This window comes from Sinohyriopsis cumingii, chromosome 3 (genome assembly GCF_028554795.1).
Source record: "Sinohyriopsis cumingii isolate HCF-2022 chromosome 3, ASM2855479v2, whole genome shotgun sequence".
Taxonomy (NCBI): domain Eukaryota; kingdom Metazoa; phylum Mollusca; class Bivalvia; order Unionida; family Unionidae; genus Sinohyriopsis; species Sinohyriopsis cumingii.
Window position 1 is genome coordinate 37,511,260 of NC_142963.1, and position 20,905 is coordinate 37,532,164.

Genomic DNA, 20,905 nt, shown 5'->3' on the forward strand with positions numbered 1-20,905 from the left:
TTTGATCTTCCGGGTATATACTTTTTTTTAATCGCGTCGCTGGGCTTCATGTTGATTGCTCGGGTAATCTTGTTATTTAACGCTGCAATTACGCCTGGCAACCTTTTGACCCATTCACGAGATCGTTTTTCTTGGATGAATTCCTTCGCGTATTGATACCCAAATAACCGTTCAGCAAGAGTCCGATTGAATCGTTCAACAATTGCCTGATCACGATGTAGCGCAGTATGACCTCGTCGTATCGCGACGCTATGATGTTTCAGCGTTGATAAAACAGCGCCGCGAAATTCATTGCCAGAATCAACTTGTAATAGATTTGGCCAGCGCAGAGGACCCCTTCGATATGTCCGCTCAAACGCGTTGGCTACTTCAGTTGCTGACTTTGTTTTTAACGGCTCCGCTTGTTTGTATCGACTCCCAACATCAAGTACGGTTAGCGCGTATTTGTAACCGTTGTCATGCGGCAGAAATAGTATATCAGCCTGATGAACTTCATTGGGTACGGTAACATCAAAGTGTGAGAAGTTGATTTGTTTAGGCGGTGGTAGATAGATTTGCCATATAGCCTGTTTGGATAACCAATTAGCCGCAGTGGCCTTTGTTACCTTTGCAGCGCTTGCGAGTTTACCAATTGCGGCCTTCCCCTTCCAGTACCCTCTCGGAGAATAATAGATGGATTCCATGTTGTTATTATAAACGCTAGCGTTTTCAATTACCAGCGCGAGAAGCTCCGCTTCCAATCATTAATTTACCTTTCATAGCCGATTTTACCAACCATGAAGCCAATTTTTCTTTGAATGATTTATCAGGAATAGCATTTAACGCGTGAATTAATTTTACATCCGTGATATGACGCTGTTGCAGATCGCTACTTTTGTAGTAAGCAACATCATGAGCATGACACGCCTTATCGATAGCGTTTATTGGATACTCACCGGGTCGCGGCTGATTTTGATCATCGAGTCTGATATCTAATCGTGTTCCGGGGCCACAGTAGTTATATCCTGGGAGGTGCTTTTCTCCTGGATACTTTGCCCACGGTGTTCCGGGGAGTTTTGATAACTTGGCTGCAATATCACCTCCTCGCTTTTTTTTAAAGCATCCCCGGGTCTAGCAGAAATAAATCTAAATTTCTTTGTACCGCATTGTACACACTTACCAGTAAGCGCCGATCTGTTATTTTTTGTGGTAATTGTTGTCATATCATTTGTGCCAGTACGCACTCTACACTTCACACAATATAGATCCATAATTTATGTATAGAGATATGAATATAATTGATTTTTCGGCGACTAAAACGAGAGAACCAGTTAAGCATGTTGCAGCGTTACCAAACTCGATCCGGATGATTATCATCGGACCATCTGGATCCGGCAAGACGCAATTGTTACTTAATTTAATAATGAGATGGATGAAGTGGGATAAGTTGTATTTAATCACCCCTAGCGTGGATGATCAACGATGCTACGAGGTGTTGAAAGATTTTAACGAGAATGCATCAGCGATCGCTGAAAAAAATGTTATTGAGTTTATTACAGATATCAATGATGCACCAGGCATTGATGATATTGATGGCGACGTTAACAATCTAGTCGTGTACGATGATGTTATGTTAGACAATCAAAAAAACCCAGCTAGGATATTTTCCAGAGGCAGGCATAAAAACACCGACGTGATATATGTCACTCAACGATACACTCAGATTCCAAAAGTAATCAGAGACAACTGTAATATTATTGCTGTATTCAACGGCGTTGATACACACACGCTACGAAATATTTGGCAGACATGGTGCGGCGGTGACATGGACTTTAATGGTTTTCGAAACTTTTTTAGTCATGCTCAGTCGACCCCACATGGATTTGTAACGATAAATTTACATGATCCTCGGACACGATATCGTATCGGACTTGACCAAATATTCGGTTAGTTGTAAATAATTTTCATTGTAAATAACTTCTTAGCAGCAGGGGGGGCGATGACATCGACGCGGTCGTCGCTGTGTTTACCGGACGCTGACGACGCTGGGATCGGCGCGCAGAAAAGTGTATTAAACCAAATGATGTCACCGTCGTGTAGGATGGACCGTCGTCGTTTTTTTTTTACCGGGCGCTGACTACACCGGATTCGCTGAGTGCAGAAAGTAATAATTAAGCCAAATGACGATTGGACAAAATGTCGGATTCGCCCCCCCTGCTGCTGTAGTTAACATAAAATTTGTGTTAATGCATATGGTCACACATACACACACACACACATGCAACTTTTTGATTGAGAATTCCAACATCAGTAGGAGCCTCTTAAAAGTTTCAGCCTGGAAATGTAGGGAAATTTTGGAAAGGTTCTTGGTGAAAGAATTGTGCTTTGTTTCTGTTATATATCAGCACTCCTTGAAAAATTATCAGATGGGGTAGTTTGATCCTTTAAAGAAAATTGTTTCCTACATGAACTCCATTGTTTTCCAGGCTGATCTGTGGAGCATGGGAATCCTGTTGTATGCACTGCTTTGCGGTTATCTACCATTTGATGATGAGAAAATACCTCAGCTATACAAGAAAATACAGGTTGGTATACCATTTCACTAGTTCCCATTAAAGAGTTTCTAGTAGTAGCCAAAATTGTCAATGACCTAATATTTAGTTATTGCCTTCTCCCAAGGAAACTGTTTTTTTCTAGTAGTGTATAGAGCCCAAGCTGAAGGCAAAGACACTCTACTCCACTAAACAACACTGTAGGACAGTTCCCAAGGAGTACGCAATAATAGATTTTGTATATCAAATGATGTTAGATACCCATTGGAACAGGTGTAGTGACTTTAGCTGGAATCAAGAGAAAAATGTGTACTGTCCTAAACTATGTCCCATTAGTTAGCCAATTAGAACATGGGAACTTCTTGTATGATTTTCTAAATTATGTTATTCTTTGGACAGTAAATAGGAGAGGATATAGCATTTTGCCCATAAATTAGTACATATTTGTGAGCATGGTGTTCATTCTTTTGTTATACCCTTGTTATCTATTTCACCTCCGCTCACTATTTGTATTTGGTTGCTCCTTAGGAAGACTAACTCTGTCATATAAAAACTAGATCACTTTGACCAGAATTTCACACCAGAGTGACTTTTTTTTAAAATAAATTTTTATCACCCATTTGTTACACTCCGCATCTTGGAGCCAGTTTGCATTGTTACAAACATTAGCATGTGGATACATGTACAGAAAAGTAACTCTGCCATACCCAAAGTATGTCAGTGTGAAGCGATTTTCTGGTGTGATTGGCATCAGTATTTTTAGCCATTCTTGCATTACACCCTCAGTATCTCATACCTTACTTTACTTACACTCATAAAAATTTACTGTGTAACTATGTACCATGTAACTCATCTTTATCTAAAGTTTCTCATGACCTGATTTTCGAAAGAGTGATATTTATAGTTTCAGCAATTTCTTTGGTATGTTCTCAATATCTTGAACCATTGTTTCAACCCATGCTCTTGAGACTTGGTTCGTAGATGGATCTCAGGATGAATAACTCTAGTGTATAAAAAAAAATTGACTGACCTAATTTTCATGCATGAATAATATTTTCACCTATTTCTTTGTTAAGCTTGATATTTTTGTTCTTTGTCACTTTTGAAGGTTAGCATGTAGATGTGTCTCAGGGAGAGGAACTCGTCCAAATGAAATGGTGGTCACTATGACCGATTTACAATAAAGAATCTTATTTTTACTGAATCTACAGTAGTATTAAAACGTATCTGCATTCACATGCAAAGAGCTGTGATTTAAATGTTTTTCCTGGTACACGTGATTTTTGTTGAAACCACTTGAAGAAATATTTTTTTCGATCTTTCAGATTGGATATATTGAAAATAAAGGTAATTTATACTTAAAAGCAACAACAAAAAAAAAACCCTTAGTAAAAGCTCTATATTGACAGTTATTCCCAGTGCAATTATTAAATGAGTATTCAGTCATTTAACACAACCCCACCACCCCTTCTTACTGTCATTTTTACAGGTGCTTGGTATTATGGGTTTACTGTGATATTTTTTCTGGTGGTATGTACCACTGTACTTCTTCACTGAGCCGATACATCATTTGTTTCCATAAGGAATGTATGGAGAAACCTGAGGAATCGAGGAATCTTGTTTCAACTCATTTGATATTGACAGGCTATTTTCATTATTCCTGACAAATTAGTTCCAAAAGTTCTTTTGTACAAAATGGTTGTACAGTCAACTCCATTTATATGCATAGCCTCAGGACTGGACCCAAGCTATGCATATAAAGAGAGTATGCATTTAAACAGAATTCATGTATACCTGTATTTACAATGTACATGTACTTGTAAAATGGAAAATCACACAAACAAAGCTCATATGCTACATAAATGTGTTTCAATGTATTAAACATCTACATATACATTTAATTCCACAATGCATGTAAATTCAGATAAACACTATAACTGTTATTGCCAAAATTATTATTGACAGTGTGTTTCACTCTTTGGTAGCAAAATAGTATAGGTGTCGCCACTAAAATTAGTTCCCAGTCAAGTAATAAGTTTGCATAAAAAGAATGACATTAAAGTCGTTGCAGAAAGTTTGCAAGTTACTTGGTAAAAAAAGTCTGTAATTGATTTTTAAACAAAGTTGGGGCAGCCAATCTGGTGGACTATAGTCTGCAAATTATAAAATCTGTCATATGATTTTCACACCCATTTGCTTCCAGAAATGCTCTAATTGTCTCCAGACTTTTAATGGCAGTAGCAAAGTTTGGCAGCGAGACAGACAAATCATTGGTAGACTCCTCCACATCCTCTAAATCTGAATCCTTTTCTTCTTGCTGGACATTTGAACAGATATTGGCATCTGTTTTTTTTCTTCATCAGTATGAAGGTGTTCATCCACCTCCACATAGCGATTGAAATCATCCAATGCCATAGTGGGTGGGATAAAAACTTCAGTGTTGTTGTCATCGGTAATATCTTCAGTGGACACAGTGTTCTTGACAAAACTTGCACATCGATAACAGTTGGTGATGGTTGCTCCTGAAATTCAATTTCATGCCTCTCTGCAGATGCAAGGCATCCAGTAAATTCAGTTTTTTCGCCAATTCTGCAGCACGCCCTTCACTTCCATTGTCGATGCTGTTAACAACTGGACTTAACATTAGTGATCGATATTGCTTCTTGAATTTAGCAATGATGCCTTGATCCATCAGTTAAATAAATGATGTAGTGTTAAGGGGTAGAAAGAATAGTTTGACATTTGTCAAGCGAAGATTATCACTGTGAGCAGCACAGTTGTTGCACAACATGAGAATCTTGTGTTTTCTTCTTCGCATCTGTTTATCAATTTTCTTAAGCCATTCTTGCCCTATGTCCCCTGTCATTCACACGTTTTTATTTACTTTGTATACCACTGGTAATGTCTTAATACTCTTAAAACAATGCGGATTTTTACTTTTGCCAATCACTAGTGGCTATAGTTTTTCACTTCCATCCATGTTAGCTGCAAGCAGCAGAGTCACATGATCTTTTGTAACTTTATCCCTGGATACATCAGCACCTTTAAATGAAAGTGTTCCATGAGGGATAGCTCTCCAAGTCATCAGTGTCTTGGTTCTCCCCAGGCTGCTTCTTGAACTTTATAGTATTGTGATCTTTTCATCTCTCTATACAGCCATTTGTTGCCTTAAAATCCGCAATGCCTAAACCCTGTGCTAGTCCATGTGCTTTTTCTAGCAACAGTGGGCCGCTGATAGGCACCTGTCGACTCATTGCTTGGTGAACCATTGCAACAGGGCTTCCTTGACATCTTACGCTTTTCCTGCCCTTTGACGCTTTCTGTTAAGGATTGCTGTTACTCTGCCATTCTTCAAGAATCTTTTCCTTATTTTTCTAAATTCTCGATATCTTACTTTGGTTAACACCAAACAACTGTGCAATCGATGACTTTCTTTATTATCTAACTTCTTTATTACTTCCACACGATCTGCCAACGATAACGTTTTACGTGTGCGCTTAGCCATGATAGATTTGGTCAATGGGTTAAATTTACATTGCAGAACCAATGTACCGGCATTAATAATGCCTTAGCTGATGAGCACAGAGGTTGGCCGGGGTACTGTCTACAATTTTCTACGATCTTTGGGATAGCAGTCTACATGTATACAGTCTTGACCTCCACTTTAGATGTTTGGACCATGTTTATGCAATTAAGCTGTGTCAAATACGTATAAAGTCAGTGGTTGAAACCAGTAAATTATATGCAATTAAATGATTTATGCATTTATCTGATATTGGTTACTGTGCATATTATTGAAGGAAAAATGGGACCATACTTTCGCTTTGCACTTAAGCAATCTATGCAGTTAGGTGATATGCGTTTAAGTGGAGCCAACTGTATATGTCACAAATTAATAGCCAATCTTACAAATGTAATTATATTTATGATCCTTTAATGACATGTTTGACACATGTCATATATGCCAGCAAATGGAATGTTGAGAAACATTTGGGTCAAATCCAACTTTTGGAAGCATTTTGGACTTTTGAAAAAGAAAAAAAAATACAAAGCACATGTATAGTTCTAACTACTTACTAGCATACGTGAATATATATGTATTTCCTGTCTGAAACTTGCATAATTTCTCAAGGCCTGAATATTTTTCATTATGCCCCATGAGGTCATGAAATTTTGACCTTAAATATATTAACAGCTTATCTCCAGGGCTGGCATCTCATGTATTCCTCAGTTTTAATCTGAATTACACCATGATATTTATAAGTCAAAGACTTTATGACAAAATGCTTACAGGAAAGGCTGCATATGACTTTCACCTAATGTTATTGTGTATTTCTAGTTGGGAAAGTACGAAACTCCAGCTTGGTTGTCAGAAGAAAGTAAGGAGCTGATTGGTCAGCTGTTACAAGTTGATGCCAAGAGGAGAATCACTATTAATGAACTGCTGAACCACCCATGGCTCACGAGAGACTTAAATGTACCAGTAGAGTGGCACAGTAAATACAAGGTACTGGTCATGCACAGTTTGTTATACATTAAACTTTATATTTCAAATGACAGTCCATCATTGATCTGTCTCTTGATTGATCGGGTTTGTGAAATTTCTATTCAACATCTTAGTTCATAGGCATTCTCATGTGCAACAGTTGGGAAGGATTCTTATTCTGGAGTGAGTTTCCTGGCAGTTGTTACTGATAGAACTCCTTAGGATTAATGATAATGTAAGAATAACAATCATCTATGTTTTTCTTTGCACAAATATTGCCAGAGCACTCCTTTTGATTCTTAGTCTTCCCTTGTACTCATGTTAAAGCAAAAATTAGTAATTTTGTGATAAACAAGATTAAATACCCCTCTACTTGTCCTAAGTCACAATTACCATTTTCTGAAAACTCTGTCACTAAAATTTTAGATTCTGGAAGATCCTGAAGTCAGAACCAAGACTATATCTTTTAACTCAAATTCATATAAACATGATTACATTAATAATGATTTGGATATTTAATTCTCATTTGTAGAGAAATAATAGCTATTATGTTGTTTACAAAATTCATGGCCCTGGTCAGATACACAGTGAACTTGGTTTTGGACAAGGTCAGGTACTAAATGCAAATGTATATAACATATAACCATCAAGAAAAGTCAACATATAATACAAATTTATTACACATAACAGTGTGTGTGTGTGTGTGTGTGGCCCCCAAAACAAAAGAAATTCTTGGGCACCCTACCCACCCCATTTCAATTTTGAGAGTTTTGGGGGTTTTTTTTAGAATATCTGAAACAGAAGATAGTCTTATTGCCAAATTTTCCCTGGTTTTTGCAATGTAGGTTTTTGTACAGAATCATACATTTTGATCAAACTAATTTTATACTGTAAGGATATCCTGTGCTGCTTTCACTGGTTATTCTGACATTTTGATATGTTAATGAAGATAAGTGGCAGTCGTGGCTACTTAAATTCATACATGTAAAAAAAATATTCTCCTTTGTAAATCAGTTGAGGCAATCTGGTGTTTAGAATACTGTTTTGTCAGTCTCTGTCAGCAAAGCATCAAAAACAAGGCCATGTGCTTGATAAAAAGCCCTAATATACATTTTTTAAACAAAAAAAACAAAAATTTTGTACTGATCGTATACAGAAATTTTTATTAGATAATAAGCAGATACATGATATATTTTTTTAATGGGGCTTACAAGCATTTAGTTCATGAATAAGTCACCTTAGAAACTTCAGATGAGTCTATTGTCAGCCATAATCGGTCTTGACACATGTCAAGTATTATTTTAACCTCCTGTATCCTAGGGACATTTTCAAGGTGTCTGTCTCAGAGATAAGCATTCTACAATACTTACTAACTGAAATTTGTTCTGGCATGTGTAAGGGATTTAGCAACTAAAATATATTTCTAAGTTTTGAGTGAGTTTAAGTTTTATGGATTTTTTTAAAAACCGTGTGACTAAAATTTGGCATATAATTTCTTTTGATCATTGTGCTTTCATTTTGTATGGAGGAAAAATGTGGGTTTTGAGGAGTTTCACTATGTGTGTATGTATATATATGTGTGTGTGTGTGTGTGTGTGTGTGTATATATATATATATATATATATATATATATATATATATATATATATATATATATATATATATACACACACATATACCAAGACTTTGTTATAATGTTATTTTGTTGCAGTGTTTAATTGATTACAGCATTTGATTTGTATGGTTTGCCTGAAAAAATTGGCCCAATTATGACGTTTTTATATTACCTGAAATGCCAAAACCCGATAAACAATTGTGATTGTTTAAATAATTTGGGTCTAGTAATGAGGATGTTGATTTCCTATAGTATGTTAATTTTGTTAGTGACAGTGTCACACCTCTTGATACCAACAATTAAAATATAAATCTGTTGTACCATGAGTATATTGTTGGTGAAATTAGTAATCAGCAGGAAAAAAACATTATTGAACAAAGATGATTTTACATAAAAGTTATTTTTATGATTAAACTGACTGGCACATGTTCATATATGTTGATACTTTCATTGGACTGTAAAACTTACTGGTTTACCTTTTTTCTTCATACATGAGTTCTGAATATCATATTACACTGGTCAACAGTGAAATCATTACTGACTTGAAAAGGCCCTAATCTGTAGTATTTTGGTGTGCCGAACACGAATATAACCGTGAAAAATTTGTATTGGCTCTCGTTTTGAAGATATTCATATACCTCATTTTCTATGTTTCACTGTGTAAATTTCTCCAGTAGGACTGCAGCAACATCCGGAATAATGATGTAACATTGCATAATACCATCATGCTCACATCATCCACAGTTGATTGCATCATTTTCTGATGCAATGCAATACTAATGCCATGCGGCTGCTGAAGTAAGTTGACGTCAGCAGTGTACTATACATGTGTAGGCCTATTATACTAATGCCAGGCGGCTGCTGAAGCTGACGTAAGCAGTGTACTATATAAAGCCCAATCAGATAGGTTCAGCATTTAAAATATTTTAGACGTTGTGCGAGACAGTTCAAGCTACTGTTACATAAAACTTATTATTTTATCCATTTACGCACAATAAAGAACAGTAATGCCTCGAAAGTGTGTTAATACCGCGGACAATTTTTGCTATATTTGTGGGGAAGTGACATTTGCCAACCAGAAGAAAAGTATCAATTCTCAAGTGAAGAAGGCATATCATCTTTACTTCGGATGCAAGGTTGGTGACCAAGACAAGCCTTGGGCTCCGCATATATGCTGTGCTACATGTACAACACAGCTTTCACAGTGGTTGAATTGCAAAAGGTCATCAATGCCGTTTGCAGTCCCAATGGTGTGGAGAGAGACAAGCAACCACCTAAATGACTGTTACTTCTGCTTGGTTCCTCCTCTTTCCGGCGGAATAACGAAGCGAAAGAAGTCGAGAATAGTCTACCCAAACATTCCGTCTGCATTGAGACCAGTTCCACATGGTGAGGGACTTCCTATTCCAGAACCTCCAGCAGAATATTCTCTTGATTCATCTGACGAAGACAAAGGTGAGTCGACCTGTTCTTCTCCTGGTCCATCAGCATGCAGTGATCCAGATTTTCACTGTGGTGCATCATCAACCCCACACAGAATAACACAGGAAGAACTAAATGACCTGATTCGTGATTTGGACTTATCAAAGAACAAGGCAGAATTGCTAGGATCAAGACTCCAACAATGGAATCTTCTAGAAGAAGATGTCACAATTACTGCATATCGAAAGCGCCACCAGCAATTGGAACCTTTCTTCAGAAAGGAAAGTAATCTGATATTCTGTTCCGATATTGAGGGCCTCATGAATGCTTTAAAAATCACTCATGACCCACAAGAATGGAGACTATTTGTGGACTCTTCGAAACTGAGTCTCAAGGCTGTGCTTTTGCACAATGGAAACATTCTTCCATCTATTCCAGTAGCGTATGCTGTCCACATGAAAGAGACATACGATAACTTAAGGCAGCTACTGAATTCCATTGAGTATAACAAGTACAGCTGGCACCTCTGTGGTGATTTGAAGGTAGTTGCCCTTTTAATGGGACTGCAGCAAGGATATACAAAATACATGTGTTTCTTATGCGAGTGGGATAGCCGAGCAAGGGAAATGCACTACATGAGGAAGGAATGGACTCACAGGCAGAATGTAGCCATTGGAGAGAAGAATATCCAACACCCAGCTCTGGTTGAGGCTCAGAAAATCTTGCTACCACCCCTTCACATCAAACTAGGTTTGATGAAGAACTTCGTGAAAGCCATTGACCGGACTTTGCCAGCATTCCGATACCTGCATGAAAAATTCCCTCGACTCAGCGAAGCAAAGATTAAAGAGGGAGTTTTTGTGGGTCCTCAGATTCGAGAGCTTTTCAAAGATGACCGGTTCAACAACTTGCTGGAAGGTGACGCGAAACAAGCATGGAATGCTTTTCGCCTAGTTTCTACAAACTTCCTCGGAAATGTTAGGGCAGAAAACTATAAGGAACTAGTAGAAGACATGTTGATGAAGTATAAGAAACTTGGCTGCAATATGTCTCTAAAGATTCACTTCCTTCATTCCCATTTGGATTTCTTTCCTAGCAACTGTGGTATTGTTAGTGATGAACACGGCGAACGTTTTCATCAAGATATCGCAACAATGGAACAAAGATACCAGGGAAAATGGTCCACTACAATGCTGGCTGACTACTGCTGGACACTCCTCAGAGATGCTCCCGAATAGCTGTACAAGAGACAGGCGAAGAAATCTAAGATGTAGTCAATGACTTGATTTTTTATAGGTAGGCTATTACAGTTGACCTTTTACTATTGGAATGCTTTTCGTTATGTAAACATTAATTTCTTGCAGATTACAAAAAAACTAGAGCCAATTTTGCAATTTGACTGTCATATTCGTGTTCAGCACATAAAAATTGATAAGAATTGACTAATTTTATTTCAGTAACATGACTTTTGTAAAAATTTGTTGTCCAGTGTTACCAGTATAAATTGTTTACTACGTTTTTTCTAACAACGTCAACAGGGACAAGTACATACACATTTGGAAAATAAATGATGAATTTGGATATTATATTTCCCAGTTATAACGTTCTAAAAATCCCAGTCCGCTGTATAAACAACCATTGCTCTGTGCGTGTCCATCCATCCCTGTGTCCCTAGAAGATTTGGTTCTATTGTACATCAAACTGCAATTAAAATATACACCATTCACACATTAACACTTTTCTTGCACAAAACAAGTGTAATATGTGCAATTCACTTTTAGAAATTGAAGCCTTGTGCTTGCACTAAATAAGAAACTGTATTTGTAGCTGAGTATTTTTGTTACTCATTTTCTACCAGTTTCTAAAGTGTTAATGAAGATCTAATCAAATGTTGACCTACTTTTAAAACTGCTGGTTAGTGTTTTGCATTTAGCTAACTTGTATTTAGTCACAGAACTATCTGAGTGTCCCTCTTGGTACTACTCATCTTGAGCATTGACCTACAGTGAATGCTTTTAATTTTTGCACTTAGCAGGTTTTTTTTTTCTGACACTGTTGTATGTAGTCTTAAATCTTATCACTGAACTTATCTTGGAGGGTACTACTATTATTACATTCTCTTTCTAGCTTAGTAGCACCCATTTTCTGATTGACTTGATGTGTTACACAACCAACTCAGGAAATGCCACAAATAGAATTATGGTCTGTACAGATGCCAGCTCATATGGCTGCGAAACCAACCAGTAGCCCTGTTTTAGAGTTGTCTGTTCACATAAGCCTTTTGGAAGTTAAGGCTATAGCAAATGCATTTCATTTCTAGAAGGATCAACTTTGCAACGGGTAATTCTCACAATGTCAGGTAATTTGATGATGGTGACTTACTTAGTTGAATAGAGTTTGACCACTGATCTGGTACTTTCTGTTCTGATGCACCCAGCTCAAGATCACTACTCTGATCAGACATTTTTCCGTCAGGATCAGTGTCCTTGATGGCTGATTGTCAAGAAGAGGAAATTCAGCACAATTCTTCCATTAGTCTGAGCAGATTTGTGCATTTTACTACATCCAGTGAGATACCTTTTTCAGATGATTTTTTTCGCTGCACATAGACGTTTTTTCACTAGTCACAGATTCAGAAACCTGGGCTGTAGATGCTCTATCAATCAGTGGGATGAACTTTCTTTCCTCCGAATGTTTTGGATAATACAGAAAATTAAAGGGCAAACTGCAAAGTGGTTCTCATTGCCCTTCTCTGATGGGACAAGCCTTGGTGAACAGAGATATGCTCCATCTAGTGTTAGATATTACCAGGAAAATCCCTTCTTCACCTAACCTGCTCAAACTGCCTGGTCGCAGGATTTCTATCCTAGCCCCAGCAGGTTCATCCTACACACTTTGCTTTTGTCTCTGGATCCAAATTATCTAATGTTAGGTTGAAGTGATTCCTTGGTTCTAATTTTACAGCCTGGCCTCATAACCAAAAGCAGATTACCACAGCAAGCAACTAGAAGATGGTCATTGATTCAGTTGATATGTTGAGGGACACAACAAAGCAAGAAATACTGTGTTCTCAGGCACCACCTGAAAAATATGGAAAGCAGTTGTGGACCCCAAAACAACTCTTTCTTTTTGTAAATTGCTGAGAAACATGACATCTCCCCTCCTCCAAGCCTTGCATATTGACTTGAGTTGGTGATATGCTCAGCATACTCGGAAGTCTCATCAGATCAGATAAAAATATGCCTCTTGGAAATTTCAGTTCATGAGATTATACTGATATGTGAGAAACAATAAAATACAGTGTTTTGATCTGAGATATTGTTGGCACCATTGGCTGGCATGCACAGTCTACCTTTTCAAACTGCAATCTCCAAGATCTTGAATCACAGAGAAGGTACTTGAACCTGGTGGATCAGTGGTTGTGGCCCAGGTGATGACCATATCGAAGTGATGACAGCTTGACCTCCTTACAGGTATAGATTTCACTGGATTTGCCTTAATTTTGTTGTTGTTGTCTTGATAAGAAAATGTCATTTGTTTATCATTGCTGATACATTGACATCACATGACATGATCTTCATTGCGCTGCCTTCTCATTAGTGAAGTGGTTTATCTTTCATATGGCGACTAGAATCATATTTTCTGTAAATGTAACCATGGCAGAGGATGGATGCTCATGCATTTCCTTTTTCGTTTACATATTTGTCTAATGTTAATGTGATATGGGAATGTGTGAGAGCAAAATGAAATATTTTACTAAATCCTGTTCTTCCAAGAATACTTACCCAATGACATTAAAAGTTCTTACAGATGCAAGCTTTCTAATTCATATATTGCTTTGCTTAAACTGGTAAACCAACCGCTTCCGTCGCCTAGTGATTAGACCTTCTGCCACGGATGTGGGAGGTCATGGGTTCGAACCCCAGTCGAATCATACCAAAGACTTATAAAAATGGTACTAACAGCTGCCTCACTAGGTGCTCAGCATTAAGAGGTTAGTGTTAGGACTGGTTGGCCTGGTGTCAGGATAATGTAACTGGGTGGGACATCATGCTACATATTTGTGACATGATGCTTCAGTGCTAGACATTACTATAAACTGCCACACTGCAGATATCCTGGTGATGTGCATGAACAATTTTTCAAGCTATGTTAAAAATTCAAATCATTCAATCACAGTCTGTGCTGTTTGATTGACCTGCCTGCATTTTGTTAAGAAATATATATTTTGCTTCAAAATTCTTTGAAGAGTTTCTTATGTAGTTAAGAGGAACTTATTTTGCATAATTGAAATGAACAGCTACGAGGTATTTTTTTTTCCTCTCGTTATTTTTCATGCTGGGAAGATCATCTTGAACTTTTGTATCAATAAAAGAACCTCTTGGATTGACTGTTATTTTCAGTAGATCACTTAAATCACAGAGTGACACCTTTACAGATTTTGTTCTGCATATTTCATGACATTAATATTGTACCGATCTGTATTTCAGAGACAGGTAGATGAGGACTGCATTACAGAAATGGCAGTGCATTATGGAAAAACCAAACAAGAAATGGAAACTTTGATTTCAGAGGTTAGTGTGGAGTTTTAATCAAAACAAGTTTTATTTGGTTTAGAAAAGTTGTGTATCACATGACTTGGTCACCATCTCGTGCTTTTGTTTACACCAAGATTTAAAATAATTTAGAATGGAAAGACAAAAATGAATTCCATTATTGAAACTATTACATTAAATTTGAGATTTTACACATAAAGGTACATATACAAGTATATGGAACTCATAAGATATGTGTTTTGATTATATTTTGCCTTTAGGATGTAATATTATTTGTTGAGTCCACTTTGGCTGCACATCAGTTCACAGTGTAGATTAACCTAATGTCAGGGTTATTTTAACTTCAATTTCAATACCATTTTATCCCACCCTCTTTGGGTTTAAAAAGGGTTCACACTTCTGAAAAGAGCTTGATTGTTATGGTTCCTTTGAAAAGTGCTTAAATTTGAGGTCGGCTCCAAAAGTACAGGAAAAGTACTTGAAAAGTCTTTGAAGATTGCATGAATTGTATTTTATTGGAAAACCTTAATTTACTGATATTAAAATGTATAAAAAATAAAATAAGGATCTGTTTTAAAGGTAAACACCTATTTTGCTGGAATTGTACTTTTGGATTGCATCAATTGCATATTCAGGCAGATACTAATGTGCTTATTTTTAATTAATACACAGATTCATTTCATATTATATCTAAATGATGATGTGTAATTAATGGATGCTGTGTTGATTGAGTTGTTAAAGCTGCTGAAAAAATGTCCATCAAATTCTCTGTGATGGGAAATGTAATTTCAAATGTGATTAAAATAATCACTCAGCATAGGTAAGGGAACTTAGTGATACAGAACTGCATTGTGTTTGTCAAAAGGAAAGTGAATTTTAGATCAAAATGGTGAAAAGGGCCTGAAATCCCATGACAAGTGTGAAAGGCACAAAAGAATGAAATATTGACAGGAGGAACTAATTTATCATCATAAATTCTGGTAAAAAAGACTGCTGACTCCCGGCCAGATGTAGACTTTACTCCAAACTTGTTTAGTAGCATTGTATTCTCTAAGGCCAAGATCCAAAAAGAAAAAAATAATTCAGAGTTTATGTCTAAGAATAAAATACTTAAATCTGAAGTTTTGTGAACTCTACACATCATAATTAACATTCTTCCTAATTTTTGGACACAGTTATAGTGCCCTTGAAAATTAATCTTTTGCACCTAGTGATTGAACTTCCTGATGAAATGTCTGTATGAATAACATGGAAGCATTGCTTCGGTATGCACAGATTTTTAGCTAGCTAAATGCCATATTATCAAAGTTTGTGGAAAGGCTTGACTTGTAGGCCATGACTAGCTTGTATTAATTTTGGAGTTTTTTTTTTTTAATGCAGAGGAAGTATGACTACCTGACAGCAACTTACTCTCTTTTGCTAGAGAAGAAAATGAAAGGGAGGCCCGTGAGACTTTTACACAAACAAAATGGCTCAAGTGTTGTAAGGGTAAGATGTATACTTGTCTGCTTACTTTTTATCCAAGTTTTGTTATACCCCATGTGGTATTTTGTGGGCCTTGTAGTGTTACTCTTTCCAGCCATTCATCACGCCTTCTTAGTATGTGAGCATGTTTTTACTTTGTTGAAAATAATATATCAGTATGGACCATCCATGGGAAAATGACAAATTGGCCTTTGTGTATGCACGTTTACCATTCAAACTTGATTTTAACAGTAGTAAAATATTGCTTGCTATTATTGCCTTACTATCTCTTTTCTCCTTCAAATTCGTTTCCCAATCAGATTAGTTAGGAATATTAGCCTGCTACCCTGTTCACCCAGCTCTACTTAAAGACGAAAATCATCTTTATCTGTCAGTATCAATAGACAAAGGGCAATGACTCTTGCCCATTACCTTCCCTTTTCACTGACAGGTGTTACTGGTTTTTAGCTTCACTGCTGTACAGACCACATGTTGTACAATTCATCCTCTGACAATCCAGCCATTTTTGTGTTCCTATGGGCCCATCCAATGTTCCTTTTGGATTTATTGTGCAAATTTCATGATCACTGCAGGTTGTATGCATTATTTTACAATTTCTGCCCATTTTTGAGTGATTTTGTCACCTTTTGGTGCTTTGTCCTTTAAGACCACCATCCTCCCCCCATGCTATTGTTGACCATATACAAGATCATTCTGAGTTAGCATACCATTGACGTTGTTTGCTTACTCCATCCGTTATGGTCCTCTTATTAGCAAAATTCTGAAGTGCTGCTTGATATTCATGCTTAGTTTATTCGTTTTTCACTGTTTTGATAGAATTATGATTTTATTAATAAATGACCGTTCCGGTAGCCTAGTGGTTAGAGCGTCCGCCTCGGATGCAGGAGGTCGTGGGTTCTATCCACAGCTGAGTCATACCAAAGACTTACAAAAATGGTACTAAGAGCTGTTACACGCATCCACCTGCTTGGTATGCTCTGCTCATGCTGGGTGTTTGTCCCTAATAATTAGTCACTGGCTAATGGAAAGGGATTGGGTAGATACACTTTCTCATTATTTCCATTTAGTCCCTACAGGGGAACAAGCTTTGATCACTTGTCAAGGGAGATACAGAGATCTCGCTAGGATTTTAAAACAAGGAGTACAGGACTCCCAGTTTGGTAAAAATAGGAGTCCCACCATCAAAAGTTGCAGTCCTTTCTTTCCTATAGAATCAACACAGACGTGAGTGCATCTATTTTTAGATGGAGAGGTTTCCGTAATGTAATCACTCACTTTAATATGCTTCATTACAACAGTCCACTGACAGGATTGCAAATTTATGGTTTATTTGTTTGTCTACGTCCTTGTAGTAATTTTAGGCAATGGTTAAATAGCATCTGATTTGCTGTTTTTTCCCCGTATTTTCGCAAAATACGTGTCAAGTAGGAAAACAGCTAAGACCTTAAAGCGCAGCTTGTGAATTCCACAACATAGCATTGTCCTCTAAGTTTCTGACCTACCTAATTTGCAGTTTAAAGTTAAATCTTTAATAAAATAATACCTTGGCTTTGCTTTCAATGATTTGTATATTTTTCTGAAAATATTTGCCCGATGATGTACGAAAACAGACAATCTAATAAACTGGTACATCCCAGACTTAGCGAAGTCCACCATTATTTCCCGTTAGGCCTACTGGTTCACTTACAGTTTCAAACTAATTTTATGACGAAATAGTGTACAAGAGGCAGTTAATATATATCCAGATCATCGATTCTGATCTTAAAAAATTTGTATGTTTTATCACCAATGGATATCATGCAGGAAATTGATAGTTGCTACCTTACTTGGAAAAGGGTTAATGGTCAATCAGCTATCAGAACATAATGTTTGTGAATGGGCAAGAGTTTGTTTGTCTACGCAATTGATATAAAAACTAGGCCTAGCTACTTATGTCTTGATGAATACATTTCGCTACAAACACTAGAACTAACCAGGCTAAGGCGAGTGGCATTTTAAGAAATGTATGGTCATTCAGTGTACCTCTTAAATAGCTCTAGTTCGTCCATCAGAGTGATATTGAATTTTGTCAATCCAAGTCAGGATTTATTCCAAACACTACGCTAGGCATCACACACTTTCTTACACTTAGCTACTGTCCTATCTGAACTATCAATTCTAGCAGCTTTGGCACTCTTCTGAATCTCATTGAAATCTTCACAAGTTTGCCGTTTAACCCCAAAATACTTATCCAGATTTATGAATGGAATTTTGTCTAAGTCTCAGCATGTCTTGATTCTCGTGCACTACTTATTTTGATACATTCTTAAATGAACACAATAACGAAAGCCTAAGTTGTTTATTTGATGTACTTTTATAGATGACCACATGTTCATCTCTGGGTCTTTCTGACTCTGAATTCAATAACTGTAAATATAAGTACATTTTCCCACCCAGCCGTCAGTCAAAGCCTTTGAACTGGCCGCCCAGCTAATGCATCATCTTCTTTTTGATGTACTCTTATAATGGCAACATGTGTGTACATCAAGGGGTCTTTCAGTTACTGTATTCTGTCATTGTAAATATCAGCACAGCTAATTGATCAACACATTTTCCCACAAAGCAGATGGCTGAAGCAGGACTGGCAAGTCTTTGAATTTTGCCGCATACCTATTACATGTGTATGGAGGACTCCCGCCTCAGTGATTTCTGTGTCCAGATCAAAAATTGGCATCCAAATACGCGTAATTAAGCGTTTCCAAGATCTCTGGAGATAGATCAAGTCAATTTCACCATCTTTCTGTATGTTCCCATTCAATCCCTCTGGGCTCGAGGGGCCCCGAGTGGCCAAGTGGTCTAAAGCGCTCTCCGTTACGGGTCACTGCCATCTCACCTCTGTCTGCGTGGGTTCGAGTCACGGATTCGGCTACTGTGGGTATGTGAGAAAGCTTGCCAGTAGCTTCTCGTGGGTCGGTGGTTCTTTCCGGGGTTTCCCCGGGTTCTTCCTCCACCATTAATACTGGCCGCCATGTATAGCCTATCGTGTGTTGAAAAATGGCGTTAAACCCTACAATAACAACAACAACCCTCTGGGCTCGTGGACTCCCATATTCTCTGTTCTCATTTAACACTTATAAGCATGGGGACACCCATCACCTGGTGAGAATTTGGCAATGTCTGCCTTTCCTGCCATGATGACTTTACCCTGGCTCCATAGGTTGGCAGAACTGTTAGGTCAATAACACTCCCTGGCCCCTCTGTTTTAATTATTGAAGATATTTGGAATAGGGTGATGTGGCATTCATCTCCTCCTGTGTTTTGAAAGGACTGTCATCTCTAATCCTTGAAGAGAGGAACAAGTATGTCCTGTCCACCTCACATGTGAGCAAGGATGGAACAATGAACCCACAGTCATTCTCAAAGTAGAGAGATAGGAAGGGTTAGTCCTGTCTCGTCCCCAAGGCAAGGACAGGATGACAAACTCTCACTTTAGCTGATGCAAACAAGTTTTTAAGAGGTGATCAGACAGAACGGTGGTCTGTGCCTTCTTCTATGCTTTGGCCCCTTGTTTTCACCTCCATCAACAGGATCCAATATTCAAGATTAGCTTTCTAATCCCCCTTGCCTTCAGTGTGGTTTGCTTCCCAGGTGAGGACATTGGTAGGCACCTGGGTCTTTATCTTGGTTTAGTCCCTCAAATCTTGTAAATTTATCACTATAGCCTAACATGCCAATCTTTTTTGTGTGCTTCCTTTAATCTGTCGAAGGAGGATTTGTTCAGTCTGTTGCTAAGACATTGAGATTCAAGTCTTGATGTCCATGATATTCATTTCCAAGCTTCTCTACCTCTGTAGTGATGCCACCTTGGAACTTCAGTCACACAATGAAAAGCCTTTTGATAGCCACCTCACTTGATGCAGAAAAGTTATTCAGTGGACTTATTACTATAATGGCCTTGCAGAACTTGAGTTTTAAGCAAACCAGTACCTGGTACTTGGCCTAGCTAAACAGACAGGTAATGTCCTTATCCAGAAATGTCAAAAGACCCCACCCCCCACCCCCCCGGAATTTAAGCAGGTATCCAGCAATGAACCACTGGAGCCAGTTTAAAACTAAAGCTTGCCTTCAAGGACATGCATCTCTTTCAAGGACCCATTTTGTAACACCATTCCCAACTGTTCCACACATGGAGAAAGGTAGTAGAGGCAGTCACAAACACCCTATTTCTTGATCATCCTTGTTTGGAAAATGGGTAAAGGTTTTGACTCATTATCGATCTTTCCCTAAAGAACATGTTTTTTTTTTATGAAGAATATTTCAAAGTGGAGACATCCACCTCTGTCAGGAATAACATCAGATGAAGGAACTGAGTGATTTTCATAGATCCTCCAGATCTTTATCTTCACATCTTTACCTTCCCATTCCATAAAAAATATTTGTAGTTTGGTTTTTGAGACAGAGTTTACAATTTTGGGCACTTCAGTTTCGCCTCGCTTCCACTTCCAGAGCCTTAACCAGCATGATGGGTGTAAACAGGTCCTAGTTAAGTACCTTAGCCATCTCCATCATCCAGTATTTTGACAATAGGGTTGATGCATAACATTCTTAGAGATGCCTTTCTGAGGATACTCTGTTGGGAGACTGATTTGTCTAGGCTTAATTTGCAACCAGGTACAACGTGGATCTGATTCCATCTCAGAATTTCCTTCTTTATTTCTTTATCTTTTTTTTTTGTGTTAACAAATTTTCTCACTTGTCAAAGGACTGTTCCATCCCCCACCAGACTCTTAACAAATGTGTATCTCATGGCAAGACTAGGGGAGTAGACATC

The 20,905-nt window shown here is 37.7% G+C and overlaps 1 protein-coding gene across 5 annotated transcripts in view; it reads left to right on the plus strand.

Moving 5' to 3' along the window:
* LOC149802708 (maternal embryonic leucine zipper kinase-like) overlaps positions 1-20,905 on the plus strand; it is a 101,723-nt gene that overhangs the window by 49,811 nt on the left and 31,007 nt on the right. For all 5 annotated transcript variants that reach the window (XM_089952104.1, XM_089952103.1, XM_089952107.1 and 2 more), the window contains exons 8-11: positions 2,466-2,564; positions 6,871-7,038; positions 14,545-14,628; positions 15,991-16,098. In XM_089952104.1, coding sequence (XP_089808230.1) covers positions 2,466-2,564; positions 6,871-7,038; positions 14,545-14,628; positions 15,991-16,098 — 459 coding nt within the window. The remainder of the gene's footprint in view (positions 1-2,465; positions 2,565-6,870; positions 7,039-14,544; positions 14,629-15,990; positions 16,099-20,905) is intronic.